This window comes from Bombina bombina, chromosome 2 (assembly GCF_027579735.1).
Source record: "Bombina bombina isolate aBomBom1 chromosome 2, aBomBom1.pri, whole genome shotgun sequence".
NCBI classification, from domain to species: domain Eukaryota; kingdom Metazoa; phylum Chordata; class Amphibia; order Anura; family Bombinatoridae; genus Bombina; species Bombina bombina.
The window spans coordinates 189507718-189530778 of NC_069500.1; the positions used below are offsets into that span (position 1 = coordinate 189507718).

General features: G+C 41.0%; 2 protein-coding genes across 2 annotated transcripts in view; one reads left to right on the plus strand and one right to left on the minus strand.

The window, feature by feature from the left end:
- Positions 1 to 23061, plus strand: part of POC5 (POC5 centriolar protein) — a 295101-nt gene that overhangs the window by 251716 nt on the left and 20324 nt on the right. Inside the window, exon 11 of the mRNA XM_053701388.1 lies at positions 18200 to 18313. Within this exon, the coding sequence (XP_053557363.1) occupies positions 18200 to 18313 (114 nt within the window). The remainder of the gene's footprint in view (positions 1 to 18199; positions 18314 to 23061) is intronic.
- ANKDD1B (ankyrin repeat and death domain containing 1B) overlaps positions 1 to 23061 on the minus strand; it is a 274509-nt gene that overhangs the window by 15550 nt on the left and 235898 nt on the right. The window lies entirely within an intron of this gene.

Below are 23061 nucleotides of genomic sequence, written 5' to 3' on the forward strand. Positions count from 1 at the left end.
ACCTCCAAACTCGTTTCATTAATTAGACGCCAGGTTTGCCAATTTCCAAATCTAATTAGCTTTTGTTAAAATCATTAGCATAGGGTTTCACATACTTTTTCCAACCTATACTGTGAATATTTGAATGATATATTCAATATGTACAAGAACAATACAATAATTTGTGTTATTAGTTCAAACAGATTGTTTGTTTACTTAAATTAGATGAACATCTAAACAGATTTGAAGACACATTTTATTCATAAATTAAGTCCTTTCTAAAGGGTTTACATACTTTTTCTTGCCACTGTACTTTGGGGCATATTTAAAAAAAAAAAATGTCCATAATATGTTATAGAATGCATCTTCATAAACTTTAACGTTACAGAACAAGAACACAATTACTTAATTAATTAGCTTTTAAGGGTATTTTTCCCACCTGACACCTCTTTACCTCCCTGATCCCTCCCAAACAGCCCCTTCCCCCCAACACACACACACACCTCACCACAATCATAGGAACTGGCAGACAATATGTCAGTATGAAGTTTTAGTTGTGTGTTTTTTTATTAATTTTATTTTCTACAGTGTAGTATCCAACCTCCTTGATCCCTCCCAAACAGATATCTAACCATCACCTTTCCTAATGCTCTCTGCCATCTTAAATAGTGGCAGCCGCTGTCAGTACCCAGTTTATACATATTTCTATTCATTATTCACCCTTCCCACCTCTCCCCTCCAATCGATCATATTGTAGAGCTCCCCTTTCATAATCCACTTCCTGTATTTAGTAGATCCCTCCCTCTATGTAAAATATTTTCTGCAGTGTAGCTATCCCGCCCTATCCAGCGATGGGAAGCCGGGACCACAGCATGAGGGAGAAGATTGGACATAGGTACTATGTTAACAGGGTACGCTGGGCAAAGTATGCTATAGGCTTAAGGGGTTAAATCAATTTGTTAAATTATGCAATTCATTTGTCTCTTTGATAGCTTAAGTAGCATTTATAAATAACAGAAAATTGCAAACTATCAATCTGTCCCCACCTGGCTTGTTCGTAATGCCATATACAAGAAAAATATTTCAGCGCCAAATTGAAAGTACATAAAATCCCAAAATATCTCCTAATCTGATTATGAAAGGTATCTGAGTACATCAAGGGAGCACCAAACAAACATCTTAAATGTGTACAAGATTGCGTTAAACAATATAGTTATCACATAAAATTCTTAAAATGTATTCATATCAGATAAAATATAAACATGATATATATATATATATATATATATATATATATATATATATATATAATTTCCTAAAACATGGAGAGTCCACAACATCATTCCAATTGCTAGTGGCATATTCAAATCCTGGCCAGCAGGAGGAGACAAATTGCACCCCAGCTGTTAAGTGTAACCTCCCTTACCCATAATGCCCAGTCATTCTCTTTGCCTCTGTCAATGGAGGAGTGCGAAGTCGGTGTCTGAAGATATTTAATCCTTTTTATGGGTACTTTTCCCTGCAAGCAAGGATTGTGGTCTAGCCGAGTCCATGTCAATATCTTTAGTAAGAGTAGTGGTGGCTTTTAGGAGTTAAAAGGTGGCGAGGTAGTCTTTGCTTTACTTTTAACACTTGCTACCCCTTTGCCGAAAGCAGGGTTAGATACTCTGATCTTTCTCTTTCTACAGGTCCTTGACAGGCAGGGAAGTACCGGTCACACCTTAGTAGCTGTCATTTGCCCTGCAGTTGGATCCACAGGTAAGTGTTTTTGCCTTCTAGGTACTGAAGGACAGCACTTTTGAAATTCTCTTTAAGTTGACATAATTTGGGACTTGGATATCCTTTTAAGTCTAGGATACATTTGGGCAACTTTACTGACTCTAGGGGAGCTAGTGGCTTCTTAATCAGTATATTCCAGGCACTGTAGAGTGAGACTTAAGGGAGCGTTTTATTACTAACGTATCCCTTAATACTTGGCAAGGGGTCCTTTTTTTATTTGTAAGAAGCGATGTGTGCTTACTTTATAATTATTCATGTGCAAGTGTGTCATTAGTGCATACGTTATGTGGCCGTTTAAAGGGACACTGAACACAATATTTTTCTTTCGTGATTCAGATAGAGCATGCAATTTTAAGCAACTTTCTAATTTACTCCTATTAAATTTTCTTCATTCTCTTGGTATCTTTATTTGAAAAGCAAGAATGTAAGTTTAGATGCCGGACATTTTTTGGTGAACAACCTGGGTTGGTGGATAAAGTCACCCACCAATAAACAAGTGCTGTCCAGTGGTCTGAACCAAAAATTGGCTTGTTCCATAGCTTAGATGCCTTCTTTTTCAAATAAAAATAGCAAGAGAAGAAATAAAAATTGATAATAGGAGTAAATTAGAAAGTTGCTTAAAATTGCATGATCTATCTTAATCACGAAATAAAAAAATTGGGTTCAGTGTCCCTTTAAGTTTAACTTCGCGCTCTATCTGTGGCGCAGTTCATTTTCAGCTGGTCATGTGACTTCCGGTTTCTCCTGTATACGGAGCAGATTGTCGTGCTGTGAGGCGCCGACATCAATCTTGCTGATTGGCGTATTGTAGAAGTGTTAATCTCTGCTGGAGAGGTTTCTCAGCTTTCTAGATCCTATTACTACTGGGATACTCATTCTGGTAACGGTAGGAGTCTCAGACAGACGCTTAGCTTCTTGTCTGATGTGGTATATTAAAGTTTCACCTTAAGTTCTAAACCTATCGTTTTTGCTGATTTATTTAAGTACATTTTATTTGCATTCTCCTTATTTATTTATTTTAGTGGGAGTTAATTTCCATAGCTATGGACCCAGAACAGGAGCAGCCCATGTCTATAAACTTTAAAATTTATGGACAAATTACTCCCTTCTGAGCCAAGTGTCTCTCAGGAAACTGCTGTGCGTGATATGCCTCAGCTTTCTCCTTAATCATCCCAAGCTTTAGTAGTTTCTTATTCTGTGCCTTCTGTTTCTCAACAACCCCCTGGGGGTATTTATTTACCTGGGGATTTTGCTGCTCAAATTAGTTCTGCAGTTTTTGCAACTTTGTCTGCTTTCCCTTTTGCAGTTAAGCGTAAGAGGAAATCTAGACATTTGTCTGCTAGTAAAGCTTCTGACCCCTTTATGTCTGCTTTAGCTATTTCTAATTTGTCTGATGAGGAAAATACTTAATTATCCTCTGAAGGTGAAATCTCAGACTCTGACACTTTAGCAGAAGAATCTTCAGAATCTGAAGAGGTTAATTTTAGATTTAAGCTTGTATACCCCCGGTTACTAATGCAGGAGGTTCTAGCTACTTTAGATGACTCTGAACCTTCGGTTGTCAACCCCACAAAGTCTTCTAAACTGGATAGAGTTTATGATTCATTTTCTGAGGGGGGGGGTTTCCTGTTCCAAGGAAGATGTCTGAAATTATAGCTCAGGAATGAGATAAGCCAGGGGGTTCCCTTTTCCCATTCCCCTATTTTTAAAACAATGTTTCCTGTTACTGACTCTTTATGATTCATGGCACACTGTTCCTAAAGTAGATGGAGCTATTTCTACTTCTGCTACGAGAACTACCATTACTATAGAGGATAGTTGCTCTTTTAAGGATCCAATGGATAAGAAGCTAGAGGCTTACTTTAAAAAAATGTACATACAGTACATCAAGGATTACAGAGGCAACCTGCGGCGAGTATTGCCACAGTCGCAGGGGCAGCATCTTATTGGTGCAATGCCTTGTCCGATCTTATTTTAGAGGAAACTACGGTAGAGGAGATCCAAGATAGGATCAAAGCCCTTAAACTGGCCAATACCTTTATCTGTGATGCAAACATGCAGATAATTAGACTTGGAGCTAAGATGTCTAGCTTCACTGTACTAGCTTGCAGAGCTCTGTGGTTAAAATCTTGGTCGGCTGATGTTTCTTCAAAGGCCAAGATCTTGACTTTACCTTATAAGGGCAAAACTCTGTTTGGACCTGGTCTAGCGGAAATAATTTCTGAAATTACGGGTGGAAAGGGATCTTTCCTTCCTCGGGACAAGAAAAATAGACCTATCGGTCGACAGTCTTCTAATTTTCAATCCTTTCGCAAAATTAAGGGACAGAAGTCCTCACCATCCTCTTCCAAACCTGACCAATCCAGGTCCACTTGGAAATCCAGTCAGCCCTGGAATAATGGAAAACAAAACAAGAAGCCTTCCACTGACTCTAAATCAACATGAAGGGTCAGTCCCTGGTCCGAGCTTGGATCAGGTGGGGGACAGACTTTCTCTTTTTCGACAGGCTTGGATACGCGATGTCCCAGATCCATGGGCTGGGCTGTGGACATAGTATCCCAGGGTTACAGGATAGGATTCAAGTCTCTCCCTCCAAGGGGCAGATTTCTCCTGTCAAGATTATCCTCAAACCAGGTAAAGGAGACCTTCTTAAATTGCGTAAAGGACCTATCCTCCCTGGGTGTCATTGTACCAGTCCCTCTAAGGGAACAAGGTCTAGGATTCTTTTCAAATCTATTTGTGGTTCCCAAAAAGTAAGGAACTTTTTATCCCATCCTAGATCTCAAGTGTCTCAACAAATTACTCGGGGTTCTGCCCTTCAAGATGGAAACTATTCGCTCCATTCCTCCACTGGTCCAGGAGGGTCAGTTCATGAAGACCATAGACCTAAAGGGCGCGTATTTACATGTTCCCATTCACAGGGATCATCACCAGTTTCTCAGATTTGCTTTTCTGGACAAGCATTTCCAGTTTGTTGCCCTTCATTTGGTCTGGCCACGGCTCCCAGAATATTCACAAAGGTTCTAGGAGCGCTATTGGCAGTAATCAGATCCCAGGGAAATGCTGTGGCGCCTTATCTAGACGACATTATGGTTCAGGCGTCCTCTTTTCAACTAGCACAATCTCATACAGAGATGTTGTTATCTTTTCTACGTTCCCACGGGTGGAAGGTGAATCTGGAAAAGAGTATAATAGACCATAATAGATTCCCTGCCCATGAAGATTTTCCTGACGGAAGTCAGAAAATCTAAACTTCTTGCTTCCTACCTTTCTCTCCATGCTGCTTTTCGTCCATCAGTAGCTCAATGCATAGATGTGATTGGTCTGATTGTGGCTTCCATGGACATCATTCCCTTTGCTCGGTTCCATCTGCGTCCGCTGCAACTTTGCATGCTTAGTCAATGGAACGGAGACCATTCAAATTTATCGCAGAGTATAAATCTGGACCCCCTGACAAGAGAATCTCTCTTGTGGTGGATGTCTTGGGGCACTTGCTTCCTGAGACCTTCCTGGGTTATTGTGACAACGGACGCCAGCCTGTCAGGATGGGGAGCTGTTTGGGGTTCTCTGAAGGCTCAAGGCCTGTGGTCTCGGGAAGCATCTTCTCTTGCCATAAACATCTTAGAGTTGAAAGCAATCTTTAATGCCTTGACAGCTTGGCCTCAATTATCTTTAGTCCGGTTTATAAGATTCCAGTCGGACAACAGCACCTCAGTGGCTTACATCAACCACCAGGGAGTTCCTTGGCCATAAAGGAGGTGACTTGCAGTGGGCAGAAGCTCATAATTGTCTTCTGTCTGCCATCCACATTCCAAGAGTGGACAAGCGGGAGGCGGATTGTCTCAGCAGACAGACCTTTCATCTCGGGGAGTGGGCTCTCCATCCAGAAGCGTTTTCTCAGATAACCCTCAGGTGGGGGTTCCAGAATTGGATCTGATGGCGTCCCGCCAAAACGCCAAGGTTCCAAAGTACAGTTCAAGGTCAAGAGATCCTCAGGCCGTTCTGATAGATGCTCTAGCGGTTCCTTGGATGTTTTCTCTGACTTACCTGTTTCCTCAGGTAATTGGAATATCGCTGTAGACTCTCCATGTCCGAAAAGAAAGAAATTTATCAGGTAAGCATAAATTTTGTTATCCATCCGATATTCCGGCTTTGGTTCCAGACCACTGAAATAAAGTGGATATAGCAATAAAGTAAGTCACACTAATTTCCTTTGTTTTTTAGTGCATATAAATTTATATTTACACTATACTGTAGTCTATTAAGTATGCAATAGGATTATGTCTAAAACAAGCAATGTACATACCTTAATTAAAAAAAATACTTTATTGCTAAAAAATGCTAACCACCATCTCAGCCTTCAATGAGGCATAATCTTTTTGCTGGTGGTGTGTATATATAGGTGAGTGTATATGCATGTTTATATGTTGTGAAAATGGTGCTGATAGACTTGCTCAACACAGGGTTGCCACAAACCTTCAATTTGTAAAAAGAGCAATAAAACGAGGTGTGTGTGTTTGTTTATAAGAAGAGTGCTGGAAGGAATTCAGCGCCAGTTAGTGTGCCCACCAAAAATATATATTGTTAAATTTAGGGATTTTTTTTAGTCAAATGAGAACATCACAATAACAATGGTAGTGGTCTTAAATTAAAAGATAACAGTGCTAATAACTGTAGTAATTTTATCTCTTATCAAATGAGAACATAAGGATAATAATGGCGATAGTTCCAAATTGCAGAAAAGTAATGCTGGTAACAGCGGTAGTAATCCAAAATTGCGAGATGAGATGGAGAGTCTTAGCAATTCGAGGGTGTCAAAACAGTTAATATCCACTGAGGCTTATATAAACTACTTACTAGACACACCCCCAATTATATGAGGTAAGTGTGAGGCGTGATCAGGTAGATTCCCAACAGATGCTGTGAATACTGAGTAGTTTTGTTTTGGTCCCAAGCTCCGCCCCTGTTGTCTCCAAACCGATATTCACCCAACTCCAATGAGAAAATCGTCTCCAGACAAAAGGAAAGATTGGCACACAGTCTCCCCAGTAGGTTGCCCAATATCCTGTTTCTGAAACCAATACGGAAGTGACTTCAAACTCTGTTACCAGGAAGCTCCTGTCGTGTGCTCTAGAAAAAACGGGCAGACACTCAAATGGTTAGAGCAAGGGCAGCAGTACAACAGAGCCTGTATGTATATATGTATGTGTATGTATGTATGTGTATATATATATATATATATATATATGTGTGTATGTATGTGTAAAGGTTAGCATATGAGGGTGCCATGGCCTTTACATGGCGTGGTATGAACAAGTTGCCTCACAGGTTTTGGTATGCAGATCTTGTTCGGGTGTCCAGTTGCCAACCTTGGCCACTTCCATTAAGACCAGACCGTCTGTCTCAAGGTCCGTTTTTCCATCAGGATCTCAAATCATTAAATTTGAAGATATGGAAATTGAACTCCTAGTGCTTAGTCATAAAGGTTTCTCTGACTCAGTGATTAATACTATGTTACATGCTCGTAAATCTGTTTCTAGGAAGATTTATTATCAAGTTTGGAAGGTTTATATTTCATGGTGTTCTCATAAATTCTCCTGGCATTCTTTTAGGATTCCTAGAATTTTACAGTTTCTTCAGGATGGTTTGGAAAAGGGTTTGTCTGCAAGTTCCTTGAAGGGACAAATCTCTGCTGTTTCTGTTTTATTTCACAGGAAGATTGCTAAGCTTCCTGATATTCACTGTTTTCTACAGGATTTGGTCCGTATCAAGCCTGTCATTAAATCAATCTCTCCTCCTTGGAGTCTTAATTTGGTTTTGAAGGCTTTACATGTTCCTTTCGTTTGAGCCTATGCATTCTTTGGACATTAAACTACTTTCTTGGAAAGTGTTGTTCCTTTTGGCCATCTCTTCTGCTTGTAGAGTTTCCGAATTATCTGCTCTTTCTTGTGAATCCCCTTTTCTGATTTTCCATCAGGATAAGGCAGTTTTGCGGACTTCATTTAAATTTCTACCTAAGGTTGTGAATTCTAACAACATTAATAGAGAAATTGTTGTCCCTTCTTTGTGTCCTAATCCTAAAAATTCTTTGGAGAGATCATTACATTCTTTAGATGTGGTAAGAGCTTTGAAATATTATGTTGAAGCTACTAAAGATTTCAGGAAGACTTCTAGTCTGTTTGTTTGTTATTTTTTCTGGTTCTAGGAAAGGTCAGAAGGCTTCTGCCATTTCCTTGGCATCTTGGTTAAAGCTTTTGATTCATCAGGCTTATTTGGAGTTGGGTCAGGCCCGCCTCAGAGAATTACAGCTCATTCTACTAGATCAGTCTCCACTTCATGGGCTTTTAATGAAGCTTCAGTTGATCAGATTTGCAAAGCAGCAACTTGGTCTTCTTTGCCTACATCTACTAAATTCTACCATTTTGATGTATTTGCTTCCTCGGAAACAGTTTTTGGTAGAAAAGTTCTTCAGGCAGCTGTTTGTTTGATTCCTCTGCTTATGTTTAATTTTTTTTCTTTTTTCATTATGAGAATAAACTTATATTTCTTTTGCAAGATGTACTGAGTCCATGGATTCATCCTTGTGGGATATTATCCTTCCTAACAGGAAGTGGCAAAGAGAGAACCACAGCACAGCTGTCTATATAGCTCCCCCCTTAACTCCACCCCCCAGTCATTCTCTTTGCTGGCTCTAAGCAGGAAGGGTAAAGTGAAAGAGGTGTTAAACTGTTAGTTTTATTTTATCTTCAATCAAGAGTTTGTTATTTTTAAATGGTACCGGTGTTGTACTATTTACTCTCAGGCAGGACATAGATGAAAATTTCTGCCTGGAGGATGATGATCTTTGCATTTGTAACTAAGGTCCACTGCTGTTCCCACTGAAGCTGAGGAGTACAGGAAAACTTCAGTGTGAGGAACGGTTTCTTGCTGTACAGCAATGAGGTATGTTCAGTCATTTTTTCTGCAGAGACTGTGTTAACTCAGAAAGGCTGACAGTATCCCCATTAGGGGAAGGGTAAGCAGTAATCCTAGTTTTATAAGGGGCATTACTAGTTTGCATTAAGGGCTAATCTTATGGGCACTCAGTTTGTATATGATATATTAGGCAAACGTTTGTGTGTTCTGGGAGTAACGTTTTTATTTCTTATGGGACATCTGTTTGAGGGTACACTTGGCTTATTTAGGGGTTTTTATAACCCACATGGCTTACAAAAAAGGTTTGATAGATTTTGTGTAGGCCCCAGCAACATCGAGTGAGAAGGGGCGGGGCCTATTTTCGTGCCTCAGTTGCGCATTTAGTTTATGCAGACAAGCAGCAAGCAGCAAGCAACATCTCCAGAGGTCCTGGTACACTTCTGGGGCCTAATCGAAGCTTTATCCCCACATTATCATTCCCTAAGGGCAGGTGGGCGCCACAGCAGAGCTGTGGCAAGGTGGTGACATGGGTTTTTTACCGGTTTTGGACATTTGTCAATCCGTTTTTCTCATTTGGGGGTTTATTGCTTAATTACTTGTAGTGCAATCTTTCTAAATTTTAGTGGGTATACTGTAAAAATTTCGGAAAATTTGAGGCAATTTTAAGCAGTTTTGCAGTTTGTGTATGCCTTTTGTTCTCTTAAAGGCAAAGTACCGTTTTTGAAAATTGTGTTTTTTTCATTAAATAGAGTGTTTTCCAAGCTTGCTTGTCTCATTACTAGCCTGTTCAACATGTCTGACATTGAGGAAACTTATTGCTCAATTTGTTTAGAAGCCATTGTGGAACCCCCTCTTAGAATGTGTCCCACTTGTACTGATATGTCTATAAATTGCAAACAGCATATTTTGACTTATAAAAGTTTGGCATTGGATGATTCTCAGACAGAAGGAAATCAGGTTTTGCCATCTAGTTCTCCCCAAGTGTCACAACCAGTAACGCCCTCACAAGCGACGCCAAGTACTTCTAGTGCGTCTAATTCTTTCACCTTGCAAGATATAGCCTCAGTTATGAATACTATCCACACAGCAGTTTTATCTAAACTGCCAGGGTTGCAAGGGAAGCGCAGTAACTCTGGGTTAAGAACAAATGCTGAGCCTTCTGACGCTTTAGTAGCCATATCCGATATTCCCTCACAATGTTCTGAGGTAGGGATGAGGGATTTGCTATCTGAGGGAGAGCTTTCTGATTCATTAAGGATGTTCCCTCAGACAGATTCAGATATGACGGCATTTAAATTTAAGCTAGAAGATCTCCGTTTATTTCTCAGGGAGGTTTTAGCGACTCTGGATGATTGTGACCCTATTGTAGTTCCAGAGAAATTGTGTAAAATGGACAAATATTTAGAGGTTCCTGTTTACACTGATGTTTTTCCGGTCCCTAAGAGGATTTCGGACATTGTTACTAAGGAGTGGGATAGACCAGATATTCCGTTCGCTCCCCCTCCTGTTTTTAAGAAAATGTTTCCCATATCTGACACCATGAAGGACTGGTCCCTAAAGTGGAGGGAGCTATTTCTACTCTGGCTAAGCGTACAACTATACCTATTGAAGACAGTTGTGCTTTCATTGATCCTATGGATAAAAAATTAGAGGGTCTCCTAAAGAAAATTTTTGTTCATCAAGGTTTTCTTCTTCAACCTATAGCGTGCATTGTTCCTGTAACCACTGCAGCTGCCTTTTGGTTTGAGGCTCTAGAAGAGGCTCTTCAGGTGGAGACCCCACTAGATGATATTCTGGACAGAATTAAGGCTCTTAAGCTAGCTAATTCTTTTATTACAGACGCCGCTTTTCATCTAGCTAAGTTAGCGGCAAAGAATTCAGGTTTTGCCATTTTAGCGCGTAGAGCTTTATGGCTTAAGTCCTGGTCGGCTGATGTGTCATCTAAATCTAAGCTTTTGACCATCCCTTTCAAAGGTAAGACCCTATTCGGGCCTGCACTGAAAGAGATCATTTCAGATATCACTGGGGGGAAGGGTCATGCGCTCCCTCAAGATAAGTCAAATAAGACCAAATAATAAGGACCAAACAAAATCATTTTCGTCCCTTTCAAAACTTCAAGGGTGGTCCCGCTTCCTCTTCCCCTGCTGCAAAGCAAGAGGGGAACTTTGCTCAATCCAAGCCAACCTGGAGACCTGACCAGGCTTGGAACAAGGGTAAACAGGCCAAAAAGCCTGCTGCTGCCACTAAGACAGCATGAAGGGGTAGCCCCCGATCCGGGACCGGATCTAGTAGGGGGCAGACTCCCTCTTTGCTCAGGCCTGGGCAAGAGACGTTCAGGACTCCTGGGCCGTAGAAATTGTAACCCAGGGGTATCTCCTAGATTTCAAAGATTCTCCTCCAAAGGGGAGATTCCATCTTTCTCAATTGTCTGTAAACCAGACAAAAAGAGAGGCGTTCTTACGCTGTGTAGAAGACCTTTTTACCATGGGAGTGATCTGCCCAGTTCCGAAAGCAGAACAGGGACAAGGTTTCTACTCCAATCTGTTTGTGGTTCCCAAGAAAGAGGGAACCTTCAGACCAATTCTAGATCTCAAGATCCTAAACCAATTCCTAAGAGTTCCATCCTTCAAGATGGAGACCATTCGGACTATTTTACCAATGATCCAGGAGGGTCAATATATGACCACCGTGGATTTAAAGGATGCGTATCTACACATTCCTATCCACAAAGATCATCACCAGTTCCTCAGGTTTGCCTTTCTGGACAGGCATTACCAGTTTGTGGCTCTTCCCTTCGGGTTGGCCACGGCGCCAAGAATCTTCACAAAGGTGCTAGGGTCCCTTCTGGCAGTCCTAAGGCCGCAGGGCATAGCAGTGGCGCCTTATCTAGATGACATCCTAATTCAAGTGTTGACTTTCCAACTAGCCAAGTCTCACACGGACTTAGTGTTGATCTCATGGGTGGAAGGTGAACGAGAAAAAAAGGGTTCTCTTATTCCTCTCACAAGAGTTCCATTCCTGGGAACTCTGATAGATTCGGTGGACATGAAAATTTTTCTGACGAAGGTCAGAAAATCAAAGATTTTAACCACCTGCCGAGCTCTTCATTCCATTCCTCAGCCGTCAGTGGCTCAGTGTATGGAGGTAATCGGACTTATGGTAGCGGCAATGGACAGTTCCGTTTGCTCTCTTGCATCTCAGACCACTGCAACTATGCATGCTCAAACAGTGGAATGGGGATTGTGCAGATTTATCTCCTCAGATAAATCTGGATCAAGAGACCAGAGACTCTCTTCTTTGGTGGCTGTCACAGGATCACCTGTCCCGGGGAATGTGTTTCCGCAGGCCAGCGTGGGTTATAGTGACGACGGACGCCAGCCTACTGGACTGGGGTGCAGTCTGGAATTCTCTGAAAGCACAGGGTTTGTGGACTCAGGAGGAGGCCCTCCTACCAATAAATATTCTGGAATTAAGAGCAATATTCAATGCTCTTCAGGCGTGACCTCAGCTGGCTTCGGCCGGATTCATCAGATTTCAGTCGGACAACATCACGACTGTAGCTTATATCAATCATCAGGGGGGAACAAGGAGTTCCTTGGCGATGATGGAAGTTTCCAGGATAATCCGATGGGTAGAGACTCACTCTTGCCATCTATCAGCGATCTATATCCCAGGGGTAGAGAGCTGGAGGGCAGATTTTCTAAGTCGTCAGACTTTTCATCCGGGGGAGTGGGAGCTCCATCCGGAGGTGTTTGCTCAACTGGTACGGCTATGGGGCACACCAGAATTGGATCTGATGGCGTCTCGTCAGAACGCCAAACTTCCTTGTTACGGATCCAGGTCCAGGGATCCTCAGGCAGTACTGATAGATGCTCTAGCAGTACCCTTGTCGTTCAACCTGGCTTATATGTTTCCACCTTTCCCTCTCCTTCCGCGTCTGATTGCCAGAATCAAACAGGAGAGAGCTTCAGTGATTTTGATAGCGCCTGCGTGGCCACGCAGGACTTGGTATGCAGACCTGGTGGACATGTCATCTCTGCCACCATGGACTCTGCCACTGCGACAGGACCTTCTGATTCAAGGTCCGTTCAAGCATCCAAATCTAATTTCTCTGCAACTGACTGCTTGGAGATTGAACACCTGATTTTATCAAAGCGGGGTTTCTCCGAGTCGGTCATAGATACCTTGATTCAGGCTCGAAAGCCTGTCACCAAGAAAATTTATCATAAGATATGGCGTAAATATCTTTTTTGGTGCGAATCCAAAGGCTACTCATGGAGTAAGATCAGGATTCCTAGGATTTTGTCCTTTCTTCAAGAAGGATTGGAGAAAGGATTGTCAGCTAGTTCCTTAAAAGGACAGATATCTGCTCCGTCTATTCTATTGCACAAGCGTCTGGCAGATGTCCCAGACGTTCAGGCTTTTTGTCAGGCTTTAGTTAGAATCAAGCCTGTGTTTAAACCTGTTGCTCCGCCATGGAGTCTAAATTTAGTTCTCAATGTTCTTCAGGGGGTTCCGTTTGAACCCATGCATTCCATAGATATTAAAATTCAATCTTGGAAAGTTCTGTTTCTAGTTGCTATCTCTTCAGCTCGAAGGGTTTCTGAATAATCTGCATTACAAATTATCTTGTTTTCCATGCTGATAAGGTGGTTTTGCGTACCAAACCTGGGTTCCTCCCTAAGGTGGTTACTAACAGGATTGTTGTTCCTTCTCTGTGTCCTAATCCTTCTTCTAAGAAGGAACGTTTATTGCACAACTTGGACGTGGTTCGTGCTTTGAACTTCTATTTGCAGGCAACCAAAGATTTTCGTCAGTCATCTTCTTTGTTTGTTGTCTATTCTGGAAAACGTAGGGGTCAAAAGGCTACGGCTACCTCTCTTTCCTTTTGGCTGAAAAGCATCATCCATTTGGCTTATGAGACTGCTGGACAGAAGCCTCCTGAAAGAATTACTGCTCACTCTACTAGAGCGGTGGCTTCCACATGGGCTTTTAAAAATGATGCTTCTGTTGTACAGATTTGTAAGGCTGCGACTTGGTCTTCGCTTCATACCTTTTCCAAATTCTACAAATGTGATACTTTTGCTTCTTCTGAGGCTATTTTTGGGAGTAAGGTTTTGCAAACAGTGGTGCCTTCCGTTTAGGTTCCTGTCTTGTCCCTCCCTTCATCCGTGTCCTAAAGCTTTGGTATTGGTATCCCACAAGTAAGGATGAATCCGTGGACTCGGTACATCTTGCAAAAGAAAACAAAATTTATGCTTACCTGATAAATTTCTTTATTTTGCGATGTACCGAGTCCACAGCCCGCCCTGTCTATTCAAGACAGATAGTATTTTTTATTGAAAACTTCAGTCACCTCTGCACCTTATAGTTTCTTCTTTTTCTTCCTTGGCCTTCGGTCGAATGACTGGGGGGTGGAGCTAAAGGGGGAGCTATATAGACCGCTCTGCTGTGGTGCTCTTTTTGCCACTTCCTGTTAGGAAGGATAATATCCCACAAGTAAGGATGAATCCGTGGACTCGGTACATCGCAAAAGAAAGAAATTTATCAGGTAAGCATAAATTTTTGTTTTTGGGTTGTGGATTAATTTTTTTCAGCGGAAAATGACTGTTATTATTTTATCCCTCCCTCTCTAGTGACTTTTCTGTGGAGTTCCACCTCTTGAGTATTACTATCGCATACGTCACTAGCTCATGGACTCTTTCCAATTACATGAAAGAAAACATACACCTAGATTTAGAGTTCTGCGATAGCCTTAAAAAGCAGCCTTAAGGGGTCCTAACGCTGCTTTTTAACGCCTGCTGGTATTACGAGTCTGACAGGTACAGGTGTACCGCTCACTTTTTTCTTCCGCGACTTTTGGCTACCGCAAATCCCCTTACGTCAATTGCGTATCCTATCTTTTTAATGGGATTTGCCGAACGCCGGTATTACGAGTCTTGGAAGAAGTGAGCGGTACAACTTCTACCGCCAAGACTCCTACCGCCTAAAAAAAGTCAGTAGTTAAGAGTTTTATGGGCTAACGCCGGAACATAAAGCTCTTAACTACAGTGCTACAAAGTAAACTACCTATGAACCCCTAAACCGAGGCAAACACTATATAACAAAATTATTTAACCCCTAATCTGCCGACCGGACACCGCCGCCACCTACATTATAGCTATCAACCCCAAATCTGCTGTCCCTAACATTGCCGACACCTACATTATATTTATTAACCCCTAATCTCCCCCCCCCCACGTCGCCGTCACCTACCTATACTTATTAACCCTTAATCTGCCGACCGGACATCGCCGCGACTATAATAAATGTATTAACCCCTAATCCGCCGCACTCCCGCCTCGCAAACACTATAATAAATTTTATTAACCCCTAATCTGCCCTCCCTAACATCGCTGCCACCTACCTACAATTATTAACCCCTAATCTGCCGCCCCCAATGTCGCCGCTACTATAATAAAGTTATTAACCCCTAAACACATTTAAATAAAACGAAATATATTTACTATAATTAAATAAATTAATCCTATTTAAAACTAAATACTTACCTATAAAATAAACCCTAAATTAGCTGCAATATAACTAATAGTTACATTGTAGCTATTTTTGGAATTATATTTATTTTACAGGCAACTTTGTATTTATTTTAACTAGGTACAATAGCTATTAAATAGTTAATAACTATTTAATAGCTACCTAGATAAAATAATTACAAAATTACCTGTTAAATAAATCCTAACCTAAGTTGCAAATACACCTAACACTACACTATAAATAAATTAATTAAATAAATTACCTAAAATTATCTAAAATAAAATACAATTAAATTAACTAAACTATAATACAAAAAAAACCCACTAAATTACAAAAAATAAAAAAATATTACAAGAATTTTAATCCAATTACACCTAACCTAATAAAATAAAAAAGCCCCCCAAAATAATAAAATGCCCTACCCTAAACTAAATTGCAAGGTAATCAGCTCTTTTACCAGCCCTTAAAAGGGCTTTTTGCGGGGGCATTGCCCCTAAGTAATCAGTTCTTTTACCTGTAAAAAAAGAAATACAATCCCCCCCCAACATTACAACCCACCACCCACACACCCCTACTCTAAAACCCACCCGATCCCCCCTTAAAAAAACCTAACACTACCCCCCTGAAGATCACCCTACCTTGAGCCGTCTTCAGCCAGCCGGCCACCAATGGGACAAAAGAGGACATCCGAACCGGCAGAAGTCTTCATCCTATCCGGGCAGAAGAGGACATCCGGACCGGCAGACATATTCATCCAGGCAGCATCTTCTATCTTCATCCTTCCGGAGCGCAGCCATCTTCTATCCAGCCGACGCGGAGCCATCCTCTTCTTCCGATGTCCTAAGGCCGAATGAAGGTTCCTTTAAATGACATCATCCAAGATGGCGTCCCTCGAATTCCGATTGGCTGATAGGATTCTATCAGCCAATCGGAATTAAGGTAGGAAAAATCCGATTGGTTGATTTAATCAGCCAATCAAATTAAAGTTCAATACGATTGGCTGATTGGATGAGCCAATAGAATGCAAGGTCAATTCTATTGGCTCATCCAATCAGCCAATCGGATTAAACTTCAATCGGAAGAAGAGGATGGCTCCGCGTCGGCTGGATAGAAGATCGCTCCGCTCCGGACGGATGAAGATAGAAGATGCCGCCTGGATGAAGATGTCTGCCGGTCCGGATGTCCTCTTGTGCCCGGATAGGATGAAGACTTCTGTCGGTCCGGATGTCCTCTTTTGTCCCATCGGTGGCCGACTGGCTGAAGACGGCTCAAGGTAGGGTGATCTTCAGGGGGGTAGTGTTAGGTTTTTTTAAGGGGGGATCGGGTGGGTTTTAGAGTAGGGGTGTTTGGGTGGTGGGTTGTAATGTTGGGGGGATTCTATTTTTTTTTTACAGGTAAAAGAGCTGATTACTTTGGGGCAATTCCCCCGCAAAAATCCCTTTTAAGGGCTGGTAAAAGAGCTGATTACTTTGTAATTTAGTTTAGGGTAGGGCATTTTATTATTTTGGGGGGCTTTTTTATTTTATTAGTGGTCTTAGATTAGGTGTAATTAGATTAAAATTCTTGTAATATTTTTTTTATTTTTTGTAATTTAGTGGGGGGATTTTTGTATTATAGTTTAGTTTATTTAATTGTATTTTATTTTACATAATTGTAGGTAATTTATTTAATTAATTTGATAGTGTAGTGTTAGGTGTATTTGTAACTTAGGTTAGGATTTATTTTACAGGTAATTTTGTAATTATATTAACTAGGTAGCTATTAAATAGTTAACTATTTAATAGCTATTGTACCTAGTTAAAATAAATACAAAGTTGCCTGTAAAATAAATATAAATAAAATGTACATATTAGTTATATTGTAGCTATATTAGGGTTTATTTTATAGGTAAGTATTTAGTTTTAAATAGGATTCATTTATTTAATTACAGTAATTTTAGTTTGTTTTATTTAAATTATATTTAATTTAAGGGGATGTTAGGGTTAGGGTTAGACTTAGGTTTAGGGGTGAATAACTTTATTATAGTAGCAGCGATGTTGAGGGCGGGAGATTAGGGGTTAATAATTGTAGGTAGGTGGCGGCGATGTTGGGGAGGGCAGATTAGGGGTTAATAAATTTTATTATATTGTTTGCGAGGCGGGATTGCGGCGGTTTAGGGGTTAATACATTTATTATATTGGCGGCGATGTACGGTCGGCAGATTAGGGGTTAATAAGTGTAGGTAGGTGGCGGCGACGTGGGGGGGGGGGGCAGATTAGGGGTTAATAAATATAATATAGGTGTCGGCGATGTTAGGGACAGCAGATTAGGGGTTCATAGGGATAATATAGGTGGCGGCGGTGTCCGGTCGGCAGATTAGGGGTTCATAGGGATAATATAGGTGGCGGCGGTGTCCGGTCGGCAGATTAGGGGTTAATAATATAATGTAGGTGTCAGCGATAGCGGGGGCGGCAGATTAGGGGTTAATAAGTGTAAGGTTAGGGGTGTTTAGACTCGGGGTTCATGTTAGGGTGTTAGGTGCAGACATAAAATGTATTTCCCCATAGGAAACAATGGGGCTGCGATAGGAGCTGAACGCTGCTTTTTTGCAGGTGTTAGGTTTGTTTTTCAGCCAGCTCAGCCCCATAGTTTCCTATGGGGAAATCGTGCACGAGCACGTTTTTCCAGCTTACCGCTACCGTAAGCAACACTGGTAGGATTGTATTTCCAATACGTCACTAGCTCATTGACTCTTGCCAATATGAAAGAAATGAATTTATCAGGTAAGTTCTTACATAAATGATGTTTTTATGTGATGTCGATATTGTTTAACATAATCTTGTACACATTTAAGCCGTTTGTTTGGAGCTCCCTTTATGTACTTTATAATGCTATTCGTCTGGCTACATTTTCACTGAATAAACGTATCGCGTTGTAGACTTGTTAATTTGTTTAGCATGTTATATTTTAACATATTGCTACAACCCTTTTTTTATTTATTTTTTTATTTTAGTGTATTGCCCACTTCAATGTTTCAAGTTCCACCCAGTCTAAGGAAGACGTAGGCACTCCAGTTGTGATTTCTAGCACAACATCAGGATCAAGTATACTGTCAACTCACAAACTGGTAATTACATTATTCAAGTTTGAATAAATGTGTTCTAATTTTAGATACTTGTGTGTCCTCACTATTCTAAATTATTATAGAATAAACTGGTGCAGCTAAAGTCTCAGGACTTGACACTGATCCCTTAGAAGGGCAACCTACTGACAATTTAAACCCTTCTCATATGCAAGGGCCCCCTACTCTGCCTATGTACTGAGTCTGTGTGTATTGCTAGATAGGGTATGCAGCATTGCATTTGGAGCAGAGTACTCAGGGATTTGTTACCCACCAGGGTTATCCTCTGGACAGTTCTACAGAGCTGTCTCCTAACTTAAAACATTACATTCACTCTGCAATTTCACAACTGATGGCTTTCATGCCTCCACTAGTTAAACGCTTGCAAAGGATAGAAGAGAATCCCTCACAGGCCTTGGACTCATCTGGGACATCCCTAAGGAGCGACACATCTAGGTACTCTGTACCCTCCAAGAGTAAAATTTATAATTAGAATTCTCCTCCTCAGCGGAGGGCAACTATTCTGAAACCCATGACCCCCCTTCTGATAAAGTAGCAAAAGATGTGCCTTTTAATTTCAAACTAGAGCACATACACACTCTATTGCAGGAAGATTTTACTTGCCTTTTAGATTGGGGACCCACCACCTGCAGACAAACTGTTTGTGAAAAGATAATACATCCTTTAAGGCTGTCTACCTTCCTGGTTCCTGAGGCAGTTTCTGAGCTAATTAGCAAGGAATGGAACAGTGCAGACATTTCTTTTTGTTCCCTTTACCATATTCAAAAACATGTTTCATTTACCCCCTGAAAAATTGGAGAACTGGAGACATGAGAAACTATTCCAAAGATTGACAGTGATATTTCAGGATCTGATGGCCAGAAAACGTTTACTCAGACGGTCCATTCAGCTGGCAGGCTATAGTTTTCCTCTAGCTGTTAGTGTAGCTTGTGCATCTGTAGCTACTACAGTATAATGTGAAAACATCTGACTTTTTTACCTTTTTGATAAAAAATTAGGATTGCTTGAGGTTAGTCAAGACTGTGAGCAGTCTCATTTGAGATGCAGCTGTTGTCATACCTTGCATTAATGCAAAGAGTACTGCTATGACTGTTCTGGTTATAAGAGCCGTATAGCTGAAGTCATGGTCAGCTGAAATAATAAGTAAAGGCAACTTCCTTTCCCTTACATTTCAGGGAAATATCTTGTTTGGACCTCTACTGAGTTGCTACAGTCACTGGAAATTTGGAGCTTTCCTACCACAAGACAAAAAAGCTAAGGGCAGGGTTAAGTCCTCCTAGATGATTTCACTTCTTCTGTCATTCCAAGATGCAAAGACCTCCTCTTTGGTGTCCCAGAAGTTAGACATTTCCAAGTCCACATAGAAATTTAAAGCTCAGAGCTTTCTTGGCAACAAAACTAGAAGCCATGGGAATGATTACTCAGGTTTCCTTGTTAGAAAAGATTCATTGGTTCTTTTTAAGCCTTATTCATTGTTCCAAAGAAAGAAGTGACTTACAGGCCAATCTTGGATTTATAAACTCTTAGCTAATTTCTGACCGTTCTTTCAGATGGAGTCGTTTTGCACAATATTACCTTTAGTGCAGAAGGGTCAAATTATGTCTACCATTTACTTGAAAAATGCCTATTTGCATATCCCTATTCACATGGATCATACAAAGTTTTCAAGCTTTGTCTTTCTTAACTAGCATTACCAATGTTTGCTGCTCTCATTCTGTTTGGCACCAGCACCAAGAATTTTCTCAGAACTTCTCAGAGCTCTTTTGTCCGTAGTAAGAGCTCAGGGTACAGGTTGCTTCTTTAATGTGTCTCAGAAACATTCAAACTTAGTTTCTTCAGTTCCTTCATTCCCATTGTTGGAAGATCAACATCCCAAAACACTTTCTACTGCCACATACCAGAAGTGCCTTTCTGGGGTTAATCATAAACTCTGTAAAAATTAGATCTCTCACAGATCCTCGCAAACTCAATTTGCAGAAGCCCTGTGCTCTTCTCCATCAAACTTTTCTTCCTACACTGCTTCAGTGCATGGAAGTAGTTGATAGTAACTTCAGATGCCATTCCTTTTGCCAGATTCCACTTACGTTCTTTGCAGCTTCAAATGTTGCAACAGTGGAATGGAGTTTTCAAAAGTCTGTCTTCTCTAAGTCTAAAGAGATTTCTAAGACATTCTCTATCTTACCTCTTTTGACTAGATTTTTAAAGCAGCTGTTCCCTTACCCATAACCCCCAGTCATTCTCTTTGCCTCTGTCAATGGAGGATGTGAAGTTGGTGTCTGAAGCTATTTATTCCTTTTATGGGTACTTTTCCCTGCAAGCAAGGATTGGGTTTTAGCTGTTTCCACGTCAATCTCTTGAGTAAGAGTAGTGGTGGCTTTAAAGCAGTTATAAAGTGGTGAGGCGGTTCTTGCTTTGTTTTCTAACACAATTGTTACCCTAGTTATAGAAAGCCAGAGTTGGTTACTCTGTTCTTTCTTTTTCTACAGGTCTCTGTAAGGAGTATGTGTGTCCTTTCACACCTTGTGAGCTGTCTTTCTGCCCGAAAGCTGGAAATGCAGGTAAGTGCCACTTGTCTTCTAGGTACTGGAGACTTGCACTATCTACTTCAATTTCATGGGACATTATTATCCTTTATTGAGGATTCATTGGGGGCAGTATGCAGGCAGTATTTGTATGTGGGGAGACTAAGGGGTTAACGGCTTCCATAAGTTTTTACTTTAATGCGGTTTCTTTTGATGCCGCTCACATGACCTTCCGCTTGTAACTCTGAGCGGAGCTGTGTCATTCCTGCGAGGTTTTTCTTCAGTTGCAGCTGTGGGGTTATCGTCTAGCTGATTGGAGAGTCCTAAGTTTGTGCAGGTTCTGAAGGAGTAGAGGTGTATTTTTCATTTTTATTTTAAATTTGTTTAACGCTTTGAAGCACTAAAATACAGTTTAAGACCTATCCTCCTTAAAGTGACATTCCTTACTTTTTGGGTACTTTATCAGCTATGGATAATGAACAGGAGTCTGTTACTTTTGATAAATGCTTGTTATAGGTAGGAGATGGACCCGTGCCAACTAAAGGACCCTGTGGCCTGGGGGGGGGTGATGCCTAGTAATAATAATGCTTGTTATGTTTGGAGGCTCAAATTGTTTTGCCTATGCAATTTTGTTCTTCATGGGGATTTTTTCTGAGCCTAATGTCTCTCAGGATAATGCTGTTCAGGATATGCCACAGCTTTCTCCTCAAACATCCCAAGCCTCAATGGTATCACATACAGAGCCCTGTGGTTCCTCTCAATCTCCTGGAGTGTATTTGCCTATAGATTTTGCTGCTCAGATATCGTCTGCGGTATCTGCGGCATTATCTGCTTTTCCCATGATGGGTAAGCGCAAGAGAAAAAATAAGCATATTTCTGATTGTAAGGTGTCTGTTCCATCTTCTTCTGCAATGGTTGACCTCCCCCATAAGTTGGATGAGGATCATAGCACAGGAGTGGGATAAGCCAGGGATTCCCTTTTCCCCGTTTCCTGTCTTTAAAAAGATGTTTCCTGTTGCTGACTCCATTCGTGACTCAAGGAGCACTGTGCCGAAGGTAGAAGGAGCTATTTCTACTCTGGCCAAGAGAACCACAATTCCTATAGAGGATAGCTGTTCTTTTAAGAATCACATGGACAAAAAGCTGGAGGCTTATTTAAAGAAAATGTATGTTCTTCCGGGTCTACAATGGCAACCTGCAGTTTGTATTGCTACGGTAACAAGTGCAGCATCTTATTGGTGTGATGCTTTGTCCGAGTTGATTTAAGAGTAGACTTTGTTAGAAGAGATCCTAGATAGGATTAAGGCTCTCAAACTGGCCAATTCCTTTATCTCTGATGCCAACATGAAACTCATTAGACTGGGAGCCAAGATGTCTGCCTTCACTGTTCTAGCCCCCAGGGCTCTGTGGCTAAAATCTTAGTCAGCTGATGTTACCTCCAAGTCCAAGCTCCTGTCGCTACCTTATAAGGGTAAGACCCTGTTTGGTCCTGGTCTGGCGGAGATAATTTCTGAAATTACGGGTGGAAAGGGGTCCTCTCTACCACAAGAAGAATAGACCTAAGGGACGTCAAATTTCTCATTTCTTTCCTAAGCTATGGAGAGTCCTCAACGTCATCAATTACTAGTGGGAATATTACTCCTGGCCAGCAGGCTATTAAGTGTCACTCCCCTACCCATAATTCTCAGTCATTCTCTTTGCCTCTGTCAATGGAGGAGGTGAATTGGATTTGTTTTCGCTACATGGAAGATTTTTTGTTATAGCTGTAGTCCACGTCAATCTCCTTGCTTTGTTTTCCTAAAATATTTGCTGGCCATGGTATAGAAAGCCAGAGTAGGTTTACTCTGTTCTTTCTTTTTCTACAGGTCTCTGTGAGGAGTATGTGTCCTCTCACACCTTAAGTAAGTGCTTTTTGTCTTCTAGGATCTGAAGACTGGCACTTTAAGAAGATTTATGCTGCAGTATATTTGGGACAGTTTTAATATAATCCATTAGGCTAGATTATTTTATGAGCAGGGTGCAGGCACTGATGTGGGAGATTAGGGGTTAATTTTTCATATATATATATATATATATATATATCTTTTAATCCACTGTGGCTTATTTTTTTTTTGTGTGTGTACTTTTATTGGAAAGTTAGTTCAGTAAGCTAAAGTGCTGCTTTCTGAACATTTGTGTTTTCAAATGCTGCTTGAGGCATATTGTGTGTGA